Genomic DNA, 19,253 nt, shown 5'->3' with positions numbered 1-19,253 from the left:
CAATTTGCAAATACATTTTTTGTGTTGCTTCTCAGTTATGTACAGATAGCTAACAGTGTTATTTTAGTAGGCCTTTCAGTTATATATTTTACAGCTTTAATGAATATTTTGAGTTAGCTTTTATTTTTATATATTCAGTTACATTTTAAGTTTTGTTTTTTTAAATAATCTTTTTATAGTTAGATTTTATTTTTTTAATTGTCACAAAGCATCACTTTTTAATAAACCTAAATTTATTGTTTTTGTTTTATCAATTTTTTCTTTAGCATTTCTATTATTATTTTAATAGTTACAACAAACAAATGACATGATAACTGGAAAAATATGTATTCAGCAGTAGAAAGTGACAGACTTTATAGTACAAAGGGTAATTTCTCAACATTCAGTCTTTCAACATAATGAATCCTGACTTTTATACAATTCCAAAAGTCTTTTATGCAGCCTACCATTAAGCCATAGAAATGACTTTCTCTCATTTTATCAGGAACATGCACCATGATTCACAAGATCAACTAAAGCTTTGTAGTCCTGATTCCCCCGATTGACACACCCAATACAGAGTGTAAACACCAATATCAGGGCCCTTAAAGCCATGGTTGACCCTACAGAGAAATTCTACAGCCAAATGACAAGCAAAAATGTCAATAAAAAACAGATCTGGCAAAGTTTTAGATACTAGTATGCACTTACATATAGAAAAACAAAAGTTAATGACCATCATTGTTCAATTTTCAACAATCCAGTCTCAAAAATATGACAAAATCTCAATCACACACAACAGTATGTTGTTCTCAGGCAATATCTACGACTTTCTTTGAGGTGAGGACAGTCTTTGTCTCCTCAATATCATCATCCAGATCTGGTATGGGGTCATACTGACGTCTATATAAAATGCGGGTCACTAGCGTGATGATGAACATCTCCACGATCAATAGCTGCTGACTCATCACTGTGAAAAGAAATTGAGGGTGTTTTAAGGAGCCATTAAAATCTGACAGACTACTTAAGTGGATTTAGGGAAATTATGCAAGATTTAAAGGGACAGTTCACCCAAAAAATAAAATTTTGTTGCCTCAGACAACTGTATGACTTTCTTTTCAGTAGAATTGTTTGGTGTAACACAAAACGAATTGACTTTTATGCTGCTTTTTAAGGGTTGACAACTGCTAGTCCCCATCCACTTTCATTATATCCTCCTGAGAACCAGAAAAAAAGCTTTGTGAATTTAGTTTTTTTTTCTTCATTTCATTACATTGTTTAGAACATAAGAAAAAAAATGAAGGGAAAAATTACATTTCTGAAAAATTGTATTTTATTCATATGTTATGCTATTTCCTCTGTAGAGGACACCAGGATTCACATATTTAAAGACAGGGTAGAGGGAGTGTTCATGGAGAAATTTCCAAACAATTGGTATCTCTGAAAAGCCCTGAACAGTACATCCAGGCTTCAAACTGGGACGTGAGGTCTCAGAGAAATTCAGCAAAAAGCATAATGTCCACTACAGAGACAAAAACTCCATAGCAGGGTCTCAGGAGCATATGGAAGACAGAAGACAAACAAACTCGTACAGGAATAACAATAATAATGACAGAACTTTAATTTTCAGATGAACTATCCCTTTAAATCCTGTGCCCTATGAAAACTGAACAAGACTCACAGTATCCACGGGACTGGGACGTGTAGGGCGGCGCACAGGCAATAGTCCCGTTCATTGCCAGTATGTTGATGATGGCAGTTTGCAGCTGGCTGAGAATCAGCACCAACTGAGGGCAGATACAACTGTTGAATCACTGGTAGCTCTCATTCCAGTAATACTAAACACCAAATATGTTCTAAAATGCCAAGCTATTAAGTACAAAAAAGCACACAAACCTGATACATGGCATATTTAGGGATCATTTTAAGGGTGCGCAATGCCTCTCGCACATGCATGAACATTATTGCTACAGGCCAAAGGGCGATAATGGTGAAGACGCCTATAGAGCAGTTTATCCATATGGATGGTCCATTAGCTGAAACCTAAAGACCAGAGAAAGAGACATTCTGCACTCGTCTTTCTCAATAAATTTAGGTATTAAAAAATATTTGCAGTCTATACTTACATCAGCAACATTGTAGCTGCCATTAGTCCAGAGGACTATAGAAAGTATGGTTAAGATCAATTTTAACAGCGCAAACTGGTAGGACCCCAATTTCAATATGAACAAAGATTTTCTGAAAAAGCAAAGCACAATATTAGAAGAAAGTTGAACTATTTTGGTTTCGTTTTCCCACATGAGCCCACACACAGGTATCACATTCAACAGTTTGAGCTGAGTTTGATAATGGAAGTCTTACATAACACTGATATGAAGCCAATGCTTCCTAGGAGACACAAACTACTTCTTTCTTTCAGATAGCAAAGAGTGCAATGGCCCTGAGGTGCCCATTTTAGGTTACAGACTAAGCACGATAAAGCTCTCATGTTTGCAGTTTGAGTTGAATGGCCAAAGGTGCACTCATCCTGTCGTCATCCAGTCAAAGATATGGGTCATTAATTACAAACATGTCAGTTTCAGAATGTTTATTAGTAATACACAGGAGCAATTTAGTTAATAAGAGTGATTCGTTTATTTCTACACAGCCTGCTGTTTAAGAAAACTGGCCCCTGATTAAACCTGGCTTTTCCCAATTATATATATATTTTTTGTTCTCCATCAATGTCACCTGATGGAATCTTGGATCCTCGCCACTGTCACCTTTGACTTGGCTACACTCACACTGTAGGATTGGAACAACATTTGAACTAAATTTAACTGGATAATGATATTATTATCTATCATAATTGATGAACTCTGCAACAATGACCCAGTTGTTGCTGAATCAACTTTGAACTTGAGCTGAATACTGACAATATTGCTCTTCTATAGAGCTACTTCTGGCTGAATTAAGCTTGTTTCAAAATTTGCATAAACTGAGTTGAATATTTACACTTTTGCCCTTTTAGAGCTGCTTTACAACTAAAATTGTATTTGTTTCATAATTGAATATAAAAACCCGATTCCAAAAAAGTTGGGACACTGTAAAAATTGTGAATAAAAACAGAATGCAATGATGTGGAAGTTTGAAATTTCAATGTTTTATTCAGAATACAACATAGATGACATTTCAAATGTTTAAACTGAGAAAATTAGGGAAAATTAGGGAAAATAAGTTGATTTAAAATTTCATGGCATCAACACATCTCAAAAAAGTTGGGACAAGGCCATGTTTACCACTGTGTGGCATCCACTCTTCTTTTTATAACAGTCTGCAAACATCTGGGGACTGAGGAGACAAGTTACTCAAGTTTAAGAATAGGAATGTTGTCCCATTCTTGTCTAGTACAGGCTTCTAGTTGCTCAGCTGTCTTAGGTCTTCTTTGTCACATCTTCCTCTTTATGATGCGCCAAATGTTTTCTATGGGTGAAAGATCTGGACTGCAGTCTGGCCAATTCAGTACCCAGATCCTTCTTCTACACAGCCAAGATGTTGTTATTGATGCAGTATGTGGTCTGGCATTGTTATGTTGGAAAATGTAAGGTCTTCCCTGAAAGAGACAATGTCTGGTTGGGAACATGTGTTGTTCTAGAACTTGGATATACCTTTCAGCATTGATGGTGTCTTTCCAGATGTGTAAGCTGCCCATGCCACACACACTCATGCAACCCCATACCATCAGAGATGCAGGCTTCTGAACTGAGCGCTGATAACAACTTGGGTTGTCCTTGTCCTTTTTAGTCCAGATGACATGGCGTCCCAGTTTTCCAAAAAGAACTCCAAATTTTGATTCGTCTGACCACAGAACAGTTTTCCACTTTGCCACAGTCCATTTTAAATGAGCCTTGACCCAGAGAAAACGTCTGCGCTTCTGGATCATGTTTAGACATGGCTCTTTTTTTTTACCTATAGTGTATTAGCCGGCAAGGGCGAATGGCACGGTGGATTGTGTTCACCGACAATGTTTTCTGCAAGTATTCCTGAGCCCATGTTGTGATTTCCATTACAGTAGCATTCCTGTATGTGATGCAGTGCTGTCTAAGGGACTGAAGATCACGGGCATCCTGTATGGTTTTCTATCCTTGACCCTTGCGCACAGAGATTGTTCCAGATTCTCTGAATCTTTGGATGATATTATGCTCTGTAGATTATGATAACTTCAAATTCTTTGAAAATTTTCTCTGAGAAACTCTCCTGATATTGCTCCACTATTTTTCGCCGCAGCATTGGAGGAATTGGTGATCCTCTGCCCATCTTGACTTCTGAGAGACACTGCCACTCTGAGAGGCTCTTTTTATACCCAATCATGTTGCCAATTGACCTAATAAATTGCAAATTGGTCCTCCAGCTGTTCCTTATATATACACATTTAACTTTTCCGGCCTCTTATTTCCGGCTACCGGTCCCAACTTCTTTGAAATGTGTAGCTCTCATGAAATCCAAAATGAGCCAATATTTGGCATGACATTTCAAAATGTCTCACTTTCAACATTTGATGTGTTATCTATATTCTATTGTGAATAAAAAATAAGTTTATGAGATTTGTAAATTATTCCATTCCTTTTTTACTCACAATTTGTACAGTGTCCCAACTTTTTTGGTATCGGGTTTGTATATTAAATTTAAGATGGAAAAATAAGGCTGTGAGGAACTCTCTAGTGCAGTGGTTTTCAACCTGTGGTCCGCGGCCCCCTAGTGGGCCGCGGTGGTATTGCAGGTGGGCCGCCAATTATTTTCTGTTCATTTCCAGTCCCTTCTAGGGCTGTGCGATTAAAAGAAAACGTCCTAAAATCGCGATTTGAGCGTGCGCATATGCCCAACTCCAGGTTCACACACTGTCTGTGATGCGCCTTTTTTCTGAGCCAATGTTGACGGATCAGAGCGTTCTCACTGCGGTAAAAGGCTAGAAATAAAAACGTGCGAAATAATTCATGTCTAACACATGAGCATAGAGTGAATTTGTTAGTGAACACGATGCAGTTTAAGTGAGAGGAGACACGTTTTAAGTGTGCACACTCTCTCCTCGCAAAGCAGCGTGTATCTGAGCAAGCACGACCGGTTTTGTGACAGAGCAAAGGAAATCTGCTGCGAACAGAGAGATTCGCACTCGTGCATTATTTTAATGTGCTTTCGCGTTATATTTATGCGCTCTCACTGCTGACCGCATACACATACTGTATACACACTGCAAACACCTGAGGCACCGCTACAATTAATGAGCTCTATGAACAATGCATGGCAAAAAAGAAAAAAAAGTCCCTGTATACAGGATTTTTTTTTTTTTTTTTTTTTTTGCCACAGGTCTATACATTTTTTTACATCTTCACTATAGTGATAATTTTGACTTATGTCTGTTCTAGAGATGTTACAACTTTTTGATAAAGCTCTGATTGGTTTTCTTTTGGAAATATGTTTCAAATTAATCCTGAATGCATTTATGACTGTAAAAGCACAATTGCAAAATTGATCAAAAAAATCGTGATAGTTTTTTTTTTTTTTTTTTTGTCCATATCGCACAGCCCTAGTTTTTTCAATAAATATAGTTTAAAATCTAGCTTCTGAGTACTAAGTTATTAACCCAACAATAGCGGGGTCAGTTAATTTTTTTGAAGTGGGCCGCGCAAACATATGTGTTTGGTTGTGTGGGCCGCGAGTTGAAAAAGGTTGGGAACCACTGCTCTAGTGTTTATTTGTGCATTGAAAGTTTTCTTTCATCAGCTGAACAATTGGTATGTTGTTAAACAACAGTACAATCCACTGAAATGCACCATATTTTATCCATCATTCCTGTGGAAAAATTTTTTTTTATATGGCACTACCCTGACTAAGGACTATTGTCCACCTTGGATATTTGCAGAGGTCCTCAAGTGGGCACTGGACCCCTGATAGATACCAGAGGGTTGGCTATTTAGATTGCTATTTAGATTTCTGCAGAAGTCAAATCTTCTTGGATCTGATGGCATGTGACAAACACCCTTAGTTTGCTTACCGTGTGATGGGGACGTTTGGCAGACATGGACAGCAGCAGCAGCAAGGTCCCGTGCTGATCTTAAATGACTTGTTCTCCGAGCGCTTGAGAAATGCATTGTCTCCTCCCACCTCTTCAATCATGAGAATCAGGAATTTGAAGACCACAATTGCAAAGTATCTGCCAATTAAGTAAAAATTTTTTTACTTCGTGTCACAGTTGGACATACACCAACAAATTCTTTCAAAGTTCTATACACTGGAAAATATCTATGGCAGAAAATAATTTGAAAACAATGTTTGACCGCTACTGAATTACATTTAATATATCATTCATACTTCCTTTTTCAAAGCTTTCCACACAGGGGAAAAGCGCAGGGTGTTAAAAGAGTGAACTCACGTGGCTGATGTCATATCAGTGAACATTGTGGCCCTTGGAACCCACATGCCCAAACAAGACATAGTAGCAATAACCTGAAAAGATAAAGATAAATATACAGTAATGCCTTAGAAGAAGATGAACTTGAGACTCATAATCACATATCCAAGCAGGAATGAACTAGAAATGACTAACTGTACTATTGCCTCAGTTTCCGTCTGTGTGGGATACAGATAAAACTCATATTTGACATGTCAGTTCTAATTAGGAGTGATGAATTATTAAAAACTTTTTTTAAATAATAGATTGTAAAAATACTGTACCTGAAGGCAGGGAGGGAACTTAAATGGTAACATGAATAATAGAGCAGATAAAAAAGACACATGTTTGACTGACAGAACTCACCGGTGCTGCTCCAGTTACCCAGATGATCACACTTTTCTTATTTGGAGGTACTTTCTTATAGATGTATATGCATTCTTCGATGAAAACCAGCATGGACACTGTAGCCATTAAAGTCAGCACAGAGAAGAGGACAATGCCAAAGATATCCAGCTCTGAAAAACACAATTACCACTCTCAGAATATCCACATGGCTAAAAAATTGTCCATACATATTTAGCATTATTCTAATACAAGCATCATTTTAAAACTATAACAATTTTAAATATTTTTGGGTTAGCTGAAATAAAAGTAAATTCTAAATATTATATGTAAAACATTTAGTTTATTCACAACATATAAATATTTGAATGAAAATTACTAAAATGAAAATTATTTAAATAATGTAAACTATTTTTGGACCAGTTGTAACAATAATAATAATAACAAATAAAATAAAATAAATGTTAAAAGGCATGAAGCATGAAATAAAAGGATAACACTATAGAGGCAAACAACTCTATAACTTCCCACATTATATCCTATTATTTTATTTTTTAAATATAAATCATAAAACAAACAACATGCGATCAATTTATCAGTCTATGCTTTTATCTGAATAATAATGTGTGGGCATCAAATGCCAAATTACTGTAAATAGTGTAATAAACAAATCTTTTATAAAATCACTCAGACTTTTGTTTAATTATAAAAGCTAATTCAATATATAAATACATACTATAATAGTAAAAAATACCACTGCGTAATGCTTTTTTTTAGTAGTGTACAAATAATGATAGATGATTAGCTTAGTAATCACATCATTAAATACATTTTGGAACAATGAAAACAATGAACTTGGAAACAAATGAACATGGAATAAAAGGACTATTCACACCATCATATCCTTTTGAATCCTTTGGAATCCTTTATCCATGTGTTTTCATTTAGAATGAAGTCATTGGAAAAGTCTAGTCAGTGATAAATTGAGATTCTCAGGAATAACGGTCTCACAACCTTGCAAAACCCATACGCTGTGCTGTGTGTGAAAGATGAATCAATACCAGCCCATGCATGCTGAATCCATTTGAGATTGCATCACTTATCAATATTGTTTAAATGGTACTTTATCTCACACATTGTGCTGGTGTGTAGTTTTACACAAACCATGTGTCCGGTGTTTCATTCTGTTCACTGATGTGGCATTTCTTAACTTCCTTTCACAGCTGCCCTTATAAAGCCTTCGTCAATCACAGTACATGCACTTTCTTGTAAGTCGTTTTAACAAGAACGCATCTGCCTAACACGTCATTCTGCATGTACACAGTTCATCTGAGAACAAATCATCCTTACGTTTATAATCACACATTACTCTCATCCCACCAGTTACTATGAGTTTGAGTAAAGGTAAGAACTTTTAAAACAAGAATACGGTTTGAAACACATAGTCTACCGAAGTCGAGGGTGACAACCCGGAAAGAATCCACATCAGAGCTATCCAACATGATCATGCATGTAAACCTTAGGTTCAAGAGCACTGAACCACAGGGCAATCACTTCTTATCAACAATGAGTGGGAAGCAGTGTAAGATATTAACTATTGCTTTCATTGGCTTTTTTTTTTTTTTTTTTTTACCTTTAAGATTTTTTTCTATGACCATATATAGAAACACATGGCCATCCATTTATTAACCAATGCTTTTACCTGAAAAATTAAGGTGTGGCCTTAAAAAATGTAGAAAAATAAATAAAATAAAAATACAAAATGCCTTGCTAGAGTACATTGAATATTATATTCTGATTCATAAATTTGATTATACAATTCTATATCATCACAGAAGAGTTTATGTAAATGCTGTTCATAATAATAATAATAATAACAAATTATTAAGAACAAAATTCTGAATATTAGACAAAAATGACCACAGTAATTTATCCCAATTTGTAGACTATTTACGTAACTATATTAATTAGCCTAATATGAAACCTAGTGTTTTATGTTTTGTATTTAAATCTGTATAATTTCCACCATTATAGTTATTAGAGTAAAATAATAATAATGATAATAATAATGGGGTTTTCTTAAAATAGTGTAAAATGCTTAATAAGGTTTTAGCTTTTGATAAGTAACTGAGATTGGCCGATAATACTATTTACTACAGCAGGATTGTGCTATTATAAAATATATATATTTTTTTCGTATTCTTACATATCTACATTAATAACAACAAAGATTCTACAGTAAGAGCAATTTTTTGTTTTTACTGCTGCTTAAAACACAAGTTCAAGGTAAAAATTTACATTAGGGAACAACTTTCTGTAGCCTAGCGAATTAAAGATATGCTACTTACGCATAATAACATCGATAGAGTACGGAGCCCCTTCCCTGCACCGCGGATCAAAAAGTGTGACATTGGACATTTCCATCTTGACACTCAGCGTTTATTTACGAGATCCAGGGCAAACTGTAATCCGTGAAAACCCCACTGTCCTCACCACAGGTTAGTTTCAGCATGCGTGACACTAATAAACGGAGAGCAAAGCAGGCTTGTGTTTTGTAGACTTTGTAATGTAGAGGAATCAAACCCTGCACTTGTTAAAGGGGCCGCCCATGCAAGGGGTAAATATTCATGGCTCACTAACCAATGAATATTCTCTTTCACCCGACTACACTGCGCCTGCGCAATAGCGTCACACTGACACAGCGTCACGCTTCAGAACAACTATGCTTTAAAAGGATTCGGTAAAGTAGAGGATAGGCATTAAAAATACATACTATTGTATAATATAATCGAGTTTATAGTAGTTACTCACTATACACGTCAGTGTATAAAAAATAAAAATAGCAACAATTGTGTAATGTTTGGTTTCCATGTTTGTTTCTGAATGCATTTCTAATGGAACTATGGTAAAATAGGTTCTGAAAAGGGATGAATATATAGAATGTTGGGTAGAAAGACAGTCATGCTATATCCAACTGAAAGAAAAACTGAGACTTCAAAACACGTGTTGAACAGACAAGAACAGTAGTGAGGGTTTAGGTTACAACTCAAGACAGACCAAAGTTCACAAGACTGACAATACATATACACATTTAGAGAAAGATTGTTAAAGCAGTATGAGAAAAGTATGTTTAACAGGCTGAACTTGTGATTTGCAAGAGTTGAATGGCCTCAGTGCTAATGTGCTGGAAAGAGTTCAGGGTAAAGAACAGCCCTTGAAACACACACACGTGTGTGTGTGTGAGACAGAGATAAAGTATAATTGTTGCAGTTTTTTTTATTTACATAAAAACATTTATTTTTTTTTACATATAAGCATGTACTTCATTCACAAAATATCCATGTTAAAGCTAAAAAAAATTCCTTGTTATACATTATCTGTAACATGCATTTTAAAAGATGTAATAAAAAAATTAAAAAAATAACCTCCAGACTTGCACATCAGTAGATCAAATAAGTAACTGTTCATAACATGCATTGAAGCACAATGTTTTCCATTTTTTATTTGACTATGACAGAAAAAAAAGAAAATGACAAAGGACACCAACACCATATCTTAAATAATAATTTCATTATGGCTTCATGTTTACTTTTTCCTTATTAATAAAGTATAAAATGTAATGAATGCCAAAAAAAAGAAAAAAAAAGAAAAAAAAGAAAATATGAACAATGTTATAAAGGTGGTGTAATTTATATAATATTCATATAAGAAGGCTGTCCAAAAGACTAAAAGAAAAACATTAAAACGTTCTTTACCATTACAGCATTCCTTAACAGCACAAAAACAGCTACAACATTTCACATATAAAATTACTTCCTGCAATCTTTTTAAACACCAGCAATCTTTCTAACTGTGCTGATGCTCACTGATGATAAAAGAGATAAACAGATAAACAGATGTTCTCAGCACATAAACAATCAAATGATGTTTTAAAGAACAATAAACCCCATCTGGTAATACGTACAAGCCATTCAAAGTCAGATCTGAGATGGTGAAGTTTGCCATAAAATGCTGTAGGTGTATAAATAAAACTCCTCCATCGATCTAAATCCATGAAAGACTCCTTTGTTTTCTGCATGGAGATATTTCAGCTCTTTTTAATGGCTAATTTACTTGTTTCACCCTCATTTACAAAAAACACTCCAGAACAGCAACACTCAGATACGCACTTGCACATGTCTTGACTTGTCAAGGCATTTCTTTAGAAAAATCAGAACACAAATAAAGCAATCACTGCAGTTTACTCACATCTGGATTCCACACATCAGTTCCACATAAGCTCACGCTACAGTCACAGCTGACGGGCACAATTATTATTCCACACTGGACCAAAATATACAAATAGTAACTTGCGACAAATATAAATACACAAAAAGAACCTTTCACCGCTTTGCAAAATGGCTTAAAAATAAGTATTCTGAATCTATAGATCTATTCACAATGCTTATGTATAAAAGGAAAAAGGTCAAAAACATAATTTAATCGAGGATTGTGACTAATAAAGTCTGGTGGTACAACACCAAAGACCATTGAGCGCATTATACAATATCAAGCAGTGTAAATGTCTCCTGTTGGCCAGTTCTGGTACTACAGGAGGAACCTACAATAATTTCTATTCTTTTTTTTCCCAAGATGACACTGGCTACACTGCATGAGCAGAGAGGTATTACTGACATTTTGTAAACACTCCTTAGAGTTTAGAGCTCTGGTATTAAGCCCTTTATTTGGCATATGTAAAATGTGCACAACATTTCACACCAGAATCATCTCAAGATGACGACAAAAAATATAATAAAGGTCACCATACGTGGAGCAGCTTAAGAATGGACAAAAAAAGAAAGAAATTCAGTTATTTGCAGGGAATTTTCCTCTGCCTGGACACACTCCGTTGCACTTTGTGAACATGTGTATATGTATGTGTATATATATATATATATATATATATTTATATATATATGTATATATTAGAAGAATGTTAATGAAGTTTAAAAAAAAAAATTAAAGTCTAATATTCCAGAACCTTGTGATCGGAGTTGTCCATTAACTCTGGAGCCATCAACACAATTCTCAAGTCACACTGTTGACTTGGTATGGATCCAGAAAATAAAACATTTCACATCTATCCCTCTGGTAAACAGCAGTTGGTACCAGATGTGGTGCATTTCCTGGTTTACACTTGGAGACCAGTTTCGAAACCTCTAGCGCCTGTATCAATTCACATGCACAAGAAATCTGCATGTGTCGTGAAGGCCTGAGCAACAAAACAGTTTGCTGTGCAAAAACAATGGATGTAAAAGACATGCGTGCAAATCTCTTTGTTAAAAGAGTGCAGCTACTATAGTTGAATGAGGACTGGGAGCATTTTTACAGATGTGAGGACAGATTTGGGACACTCCAGGAGCGATGGGCAAAGGAACGTTCAGAGAAAAAGAGCTGTTTAAGGCATCAGCTTTGATGGCTGTGATTCTCCTCAACAGTCCCCAATACTGGGAGTCAAAGGCACGAGACCACTGAGGATTCACCCCTCACCAGTTTCAGTCCTGTTGAAGGAAATGACATTGTAACTACAGTGTGGTCAGTAAGATTACTTTTTGTTTGCATCAAGGGTGCATGCTTATTGTGAAATCACCTTACCTGGCTATGACTCGCTCTCGATGGAGATAGTGATGGCCTCACTTTCATCTGAAAGGCAAGATGATGTTATTCTTAGAACTCTTTTCTGTCGTTCTTTGCTAGAATGGTGCAAAATATGTTACCTACCAGACTTTAAGATGTGTGTCTCTTTGTGATCTTCTTCAATGTGGTAATCCTTGCCTAACAGACGGTTTTGGGACTCACTGAGGGGGGTGGTTTGCTCAGCAGACCCTTCTACAGCACTGAGGGAAAGAACCACATTGAGAGTTACTGCTATTCATCTGGTTTTGGTTAGTGCCCACCCAGTAGTGAAAGAAGAGATGGCTCCTCACCCTTTATCCAACCCGCCAGGCTGGAGACATTCAGTGGGCTGCTCTGGATCAACAGTAACCAACCGTGTAGGAAAAGAAAAGCCATCTCCTTGACTACAGCAGAAAAAAATATATATCTAAATGTATGTTTTAATGGATACTTTATCTAATTTATAAGCTAGAAAATGTTGTATTTGACCATGCAAAACTGGCTGCATTTATATGGCTAACAATACAGTAGAAACATTAATACTGTGAAATATTATTACTATTTTAAATAATTGTTTTCTATTTTAATATATTTTTGAATGTAATTTATTCCAGCAGTGGCATGGCTGGGCTTCTCTGTTTTGTTTGTGAGTCACTATTTGATTGCACTGTAGTGTAAAAAAAACCCACACCAAATTGTAACACTTTGGGTTTTCAAAAGCATTAACTTGGCGTATAAAGCAAAATATGGCCTTAGTAAGCCACACTCATGGAAACAAGTTAGTATTTAGACTCGCCTTGTAAAGACAGGAAGTAGCCAGTACAGCTTCTGGTCCCCAAACACTTGAGCAATGTTCTTGCTGAAGCCCAGGGAAAATCCATTTTTATCAGGGCCATTTCTGAAGACCGGGGCTCTGAACGCTTCTGAAGATAATCAACAACACAGAATTGGGTTAAAATGCATACGCTACTACCTTTATAAAAGTTTGGGTTCAGTAGTTTTTTGTTGTTGTTGTATGTTTTAACTACTTTTATTCAAAAAGGCTGTATTAAAGTTACCAAAGGTGACAGTAAAGACACTGATGTTACAAAAACTTCAACATCAAATAAATGTTGTTTATTTGAACCTTCTAGTGATCAAAAAATAGAAAAAAAATGTGTCACAGTTTCAAAACATTCAAAACATTTCTTAATTACCAAAATCAGTAAATTAGAATGATTTCTGAAGATTGGTGTCTGTAGTAATGATGCTGAAAATTCGGCTTTGCCATAATATAAATATGACTTTTTAATAAATATTCAAACAGTAAATAGGTATTTTAATTAAGAATGATATTTCACAAGATTAAAGTTTTACTGTATTTTAAATGCACTCTTGGTGACCATAGGAGGCTTTTTCAAAATCATTTTATAAAAATCTTACCGACCCCAAACTTTTGAATGCTAGTGTAGATGCATGACAAACCTCAACATGAAATCATGAGCTCTTGTGACTGAAGCTGACTGAGTGGATTTATGCCTTTTCTAAATAAAATTACAGGGCCTGATGAAAAAAGAAGCAGGGAACTGCTTCAAAGACTGCTGGACTGATCTGGTCAACACAAGGAAATCTGAATGACCAGTTTACCAAAATAAATCTGAAGAAGGTTTAGCCAGTGCACAGCAAGTCTACTGTTGCTATGGTAACAATACAGCGCAAGTAGCCTAGAGGCATTGCAGCTTAGTTAGAAACATGAATTTATCTATACAGCACATGTAGACAAAGATACAAAGATGTGAGTATCGGTCATATGTGTTACCTATGGTGGACCTGTTTTTTCCCACAAGCCACAAGTGGTAAGTGAAGAGTGAAAGAATGCTGATGCAGAACATGGCCGCCACAAAAAAGAGAAACAAGACATGGAATTTGGCGTGAGACTCTGGCAGGTCACTCTGAGAGAGGGGGAGAGAGAAAGGAGACCTGTGAGACAAAGATCAACAACCAACAAGACATGGGCAACAGGTCACTCTGACACAACTTGACAGGAACGCTAGGGTCACAGGGTTAAAGCGACAAAAAACAGTCAATGTAACTCACTGCGCTAACACGGACACTTTTGCTAAACACTGTGAGGGATTACCTTTGGACAATTCTCTGCCGATTTCCTCCGGCAAAGCTTAGTGCAAACAGAGACAGACTGTTAGACACAAGGAAAAGCAAAGCTTCGGGTGCAGAGAGACACGGACAAGAGGGATTACAACAGAAGACAAGTACTTGTCGAAACATGTACACTACTGTTCAAACGTCTGTGGTCGGTAAGATATTTTTAATGTTTGAAAGAAGTCTTTTGTTCAAGGTTGCATTTATTTGATCAAAAAGAGTAATATTGTTAAATATTAGTTCTATTTGAATATATTTTAAAACTGAATTTATTCCAGTGATGGCAAAGCTGAATCTTCACTATCATTACTCCAGTCATGAGTGTCGCACGATCATTTAGAAATCATTCCGATTCGCTGAAGAATTAACAAGAATTTCAAGAAATTTTTGTGGAAAACATTTTTTTTTTTTTTTTCAGGATTTTCTCTAAAGAATATAAAAGCAAAAAAGAACAGCACTTATTTGAAATAGAAATCTTTTATATCACAGTCACTTTCGGGGAAGTAGTGGGCTAGTGGTTAGAGAGTTTGACTCCTAACCCTAAGGTTGTGGGTTCGAGTCTCGGGCCGGCAGTACCACTACTGAGGTGCCCTTGAGCAATGCTTGTGTGTTCACTACTCTTTGTGTGTGCACTTTGGATGGGTTAAATGCAGAGCACGAACTCTGAGTATGGGTCACCATACTTGGCTGTATGTCACTTGTCACTTAATTTATTACATCACTGCTGAATATAAAAGCTTTCATGATCTTATTTCAAAGCAATCTTACTGACTTTTGAATTGTAGTTTAAACAAACAGATGAAATGGAAAGGACAGCATGTATGAGGAGGGCAGAGTGGACAAGACATTAACTGATGGATGACTAGCACATGGAGGAAATGCAGACAGGAACCTGCTGAAATCTCATATCTATCCACATAATGACCTACCTTCATATGACACAATATGGAAATTAAAATGTTTGCTTTTTTTTTTTTTTTTTTTTTTTTTTTTACAAATAAGTATGATGAAAGGTGTGGGATCTACTCACTGTCCAGAACTTTATGAAGTACTGGAGGACAGAGGCTGCAATGAATAAGCAGTAAACGAGCGAGTAAGTCAGGAACAAGATGAAGAATTTGTAGTTGGAGAACCCCACACAGTTATTCACCCTGTAGAAGATCGAGAGAAAGAGAGACGTTAGCAGGGTGCTCTTTACAATACTAATAACATTTTGGTGCCAACAACCAGCATCTCACTCACCATGGACAGTGATGATCCATCTTTAGAACACACCTGTCAGGAACAAGAGTAAGCACTGAGTTTAAAGCCCATTCAAAAAAAGACTAAAAACATAAGGTGTACGGAGTAGCTAAAATCACACAAATAAACCATAAGAACTATTAATGAAACACTAGAGTAACTTACATGTCACATGCAGAACAATGATGACACCTGTCTGGCTTGATGACCTGGCAGCGATCACAGTACCGGATAGCTAGAAGATGAGGGGGAAAAATGGCTATTTTTATGGCAAAATCCAGATTAAAATAGACAATAATGAGGGTCATAATAAACTGAAAAAAAAAATATATGTTTTTGTAAATATAAAATAAGAATAAATACACAAAATTAAAACAACAGTAAACAGATAATAAAAAAATAACAAATTAGTAGAAATAATAATAATAATAATTAAAAAAAAAGATCTGTTCTATTCAAACACGTTTTTACATTTTAACAGTAAAGACTATACAAGATGATTCAATTTGATCTTTAAAAAAATTTTTTTTTCCTTTTTCTAACAAATTAATGTTTAAAGACAGATTATTTACACAGAACATCATAATTAGGGTGGTCATCTTGGCTGCCTATGAACCTGGTTACCAGCTAAACCTAAACGAGCGGTTTGTGCCAATAGTCTCTTTTCGCAATAAATTAACAGAATTACTTAAAAGTTTAAAACACATCTCACTCAATAAAATGGCTAAACTTGTGTCTGCTTGAATCTGGTGCTCAGGCCCTTGAGGTACAGTCTTGTGGGTAATTCTTAGTACATCTGATTTCATGTGTTTGAGAGAATCTCTAACCTCCTGCCCCGGTCCGGGTGTAGAGGGGCAGACTGGTGGCCACTCTCTTCAAGATCTCCTGCTGAGTTTCTGGACGCTGTTCCTTCTCATACTGCTCTTTCTCAGATTTGGGTAGACAGAACTGACACACAATACAAAGCAATTAACTCACTGTGTGACAAATCAGCAGCATACGTAAAATTATACCTATAAAACACTCACTCAAATATTGTGTGCATTTATATATAAATATGCATTATGCATGGATAAACGTGTTAATATGCATATCACCTGTGAGGCATGTTACCATGGGCTGCATGTACAAAACAAATCAAACTGTTTGTTTTATACCCATTGTACCTCTTTGGAAGGGGTGCTTGGTCTTGTAAAGATGGTTTTCCAGTACGACCACACAAACATGATGAACGACACATGAAACACAGCCAGGTAGACAACTGCATGGAACAGAGAAAGTACAGTCGTTAACAACAAGACTGCATGAGCCCGCAGAGAAAAGCCTGCCAGAAACAGTCCGAGTATAAATCAGTCACGTTTGTGATGGCTGATGCACTCTGAGCTGGAAGGCCGAAGTCAGCATAAGCACGGACCAAATAAACCCTTAATAGCCCGACAACTGTGCCAAAGAGACTCTGTCCCTTTCCAAAAATATATACAATTATCTATAACAATTGAAGTAAATTAATTTCCTTGGTATAATATATCGAATAGTTATTTGGTTTGTGAATTTAAGAAAATTTTTTACAAGGGTCTTTTAAAAAAATTATTCTGATTGGCCAGTTGATGGTCATTGGTCAAAACTGTCCCAATGTATCATTCCATATTATATAATAAAATAATTTCAACTCAAATCAATATTTTCTATGCATTTATGTATACATTATCTGGCAAAATGCAAATGCATAAATGTGTGTGTGTGTGTATATATATATATATATATATATATATATATATGTATATATATATATATATAATCTGTAGTATATAAACACCTTAAAGGTGATGCAACATCATGACTGTACATTAGCCTTAAGTTTGTTTTTTTCTTAAGAAAGAGAGTGAGGGTTTACTCACCTTTTTCAAGAATGCTGGGAATAGTAACTGGAGAGAATATAAAACAGAAAGAGAAAAGAAACTGTTTGGCAGATATGACTCATGGCACATCTGGTTTATCACACTTTCGCTTTTATGGACAAAGCTGAAATATTTAATACACTTTACTTGGAGATGTGACAGAAGACTCAAGGCTTGACTTGTTAACATGTTTGCTTATAAACTTATAAGAAGCATATTTTTCATACTGAAAATACCATTTGTGCTATTATTTCTCTTAAGAGATTTTCAACAAATCTGATTTCTGAAGAAGAACCTGGACGCTGTCACTAAAACTTTCACATGCTTCCTACTGTAACACTGTAAATATTATTTAATAATAATATAATGCTGCATGGCTAAATATAAATATTTACATTCAAATGATTAACTGCAAAATAAACGAATACAGTTGTCATCACCACCCAGCTTACACACACTTTCTGACCTTGAATAGGGTGTAAAGCACAGCATATGCTACAAAAGCATAATCCTTGTTGTTTTGCTTCCAGTTTAAAATCAGTAGCTTACGATATTAGTCAGCTCATGTAAACAAACCATTCATTGATGATGTTTCAGTTCAGTGACTTCCGGTACGCGCGTGCCACTCAGGTATGAATAATAAAGCATACTTACACAGACACAGCTCCACCACGTACGCATAATACGACCAGCACACCACTAAGGCAATAAATATCACCGGTATCCACGCCAGACCCCTCTGGCAGCATCTCAGTACATGTGTAGGCGCCATCTTTCTTCTTCCTTGACTACAAAAGACGGGAAAGGAGGGATGTGATCTGTCCATACGTGCCCCACCAACCCAGCCGGTTCAGCTCCGCCTTTGCCCCGCCTCCCATTCGCTGTTCTACGGTGAAAGGTCCACTGAAGTGCCTCGAAACACACAGCGATATTCTATGTGGTGACAAACCTTTCAAACCTTCGAAGCTCCCACTTTTGTTTCCCATTCCCAAGAGATTAGGGCATAAGGATGAAACCCTCCAAACGGAACGCAGGGGCAGTTTCAACTGAAACAGGAAGACAGGGCGGGATATATCGAGCAGCCACGCCCCTTTTAAGAATAGTACATCCGTATTTGACAGCCATACAGTCTAATAGTTGAAACTTTTAGTAAAACAAAATAGTGATAATAATCATGCTGAGGCTGTGTAGTTTTAAAAGTGTTTGATATATGTCGCTCCGTGCGTTGGCATCTCCAGAGCAGACTGCTTTTGATTTCATGGGGACTTGAAGGTCTGGTTATTAATATTCATGACTTTGCACGACGTTTACCCATTAGACTTACCTGATTGGCTGAAAAGCAGACGTTGCTAAGGGGGCGCCAGGCTACTGGCGAATCAACGGCGCTCAGAACGCCGGAACGGTTAAATGAATAATGATTTCGTTTTCATAGTAGGATTCTTAATTTCGCGCTAGTCTACCACAGATAGGGTTAGTTTGCGTAACTACTACTTTGTCGGTGTTGTAAATAGTATTACACATGTAAGTTACTCAAATTATTTATAATAATACACTATATAATACATGTT

At 36.2% G+C, this 19,253-nt stretch overlaps 2 protein-coding genes across 3 annotated transcripts; both read right to left on the bottom strand.

Moving 5' to 3' along the window:
• Positions 1-311: 311 nt before the first annotated feature.
• On the bottom strand, positions 312-9,337 carry LOC128013185 (organic solute transporter subunit alpha). The gene is made up of 8 exons (XM_052595952.1): positions 9,100-9,337; positions 6,773-6,924; positions 6,389-6,462; positions 6,011-6,169; positions 2,106-2,217; positions 1,876-2,022; positions 1,661-1,766; positions 312-949 (listed from the first exon to the last, which is right to left on the bottom strand). Exons 1-8 carry the CDS (start codon positions 9,173-9,175, stop codon positions 792-794), a joined length of 984 nt encoding a protein of 327 aa, XP_052451912.1. The 5' UTR covers positions 9,176-9,337; the 3' UTR covers positions 312-791.
• A 675-nt stretch (positions 9,338-10,012) lies between these two features.
• On the bottom strand, positions 10,013-18,743 carry LOC128013018 (palmitoyltransferase ZDHHC20-B). Of its 2 annotated transcripts, XM_052595693.1 has the most exons (14): positions 18,340-18,743; positions 17,686-17,712; positions 16,954-17,048; positions 16,615-16,735; positions 15,953-16,022; positions 15,788-15,820; positions 15,576-15,696; positions 14,526-14,561; positions 14,205-14,337; positions 13,203-13,329; positions 12,718-12,810; positions 12,512-12,627; positions 12,386-12,433; positions 10,013-12,291 (listed from the first exon to the last, which is right to left on the bottom strand). In XM_052595693.1, the coding sequence occupies exons 1-13, from the start codon at positions 18,509-18,511 to the stop codon at positions 12,390-12,392; spliced, it is 1,188 nt and encodes a 395-aa protein (XP_052451653.1). In that variant the 5' UTR covers positions 18,512-18,743; the 3' UTR covers positions 10,013-12,291; positions 12,386-12,389. The 2 variants fall into 2 exon arrangements, with proteins under 2 accessions (XP_052451653.1, XP_052451654.1); XM_052595694.1 differs by lacking the exon at positions 14,526-14,561 and having other exon boundaries at positions 18,340-18,741.
• Between the last annotated feature and the right edge of the window lie 510 nt (positions 18,744-19,253).

The sequence above is a fragment of the Carassius gibelio genome, chromosome B24 (genome assembly GCF_023724105.1).
Source record: "Carassius gibelio isolate Cgi1373 ecotype wild population from Czech Republic chromosome B24, carGib1.2-hapl.c, whole genome shotgun sequence".
Taxonomy (NCBI): domain Eukaryota; kingdom Metazoa; phylum Chordata; class Actinopteri; order Cypriniformes; family Cyprinidae; genus Carassius; species Carassius gibelio.
Note: the sequence above shows the minus strand (reverse complement) of the source record. Positions and strands in the feature narration are given on the sequence as shown.

Excerpts from the sequence above, each read along its gene's own strand:
- LOC128013185 (XM_052595952.1), bottom strand. The coding sequence starts at position 9,175 with ATGGAAATGTCCAATGTCACACTTTTTGATCCGCGGTGCAGGGAAGGG. Across the intron at positions 2,023-2,105 it reads GCAGCTACAATGTTGCTGAT|GTTTCAGCTAATGGACCATC; the intron begins GTAAGTATAGAC and ends TCTGGTCTTTAG. Across the intron at positions 950-1,660 it reads GTCCCAGTCCCGTGGATACT|TGATGAGTCAGCAGCTATTG; the intron begins GTGAGTCTTGTT and ends TTCTTTTCACAG.
- LOC128013018 (XM_052595693.1), bottom strand. The coding sequence starts at position 18,511 with ATGGACAGATCACATCCCTCCTTTCCCGTCTTTTGTAGTCAAGGAAGA. Across the intron at positions 17,049-17,685 it reads TCCCAGCATTCTTGAAAAAG|TTGTCTACCTGGCTGTGTTT; the intron begins GTGAGTAAACCC and ends TGTTCCATGCAG. Across the intron at positions 16,736-16,953 it reads CAAGCACCCCTTCCAAAGAG|TTCTGTCTACCCAAATCTGA; the intron begins GTACAATGGGTA and ends ATTGTGTGTCAG.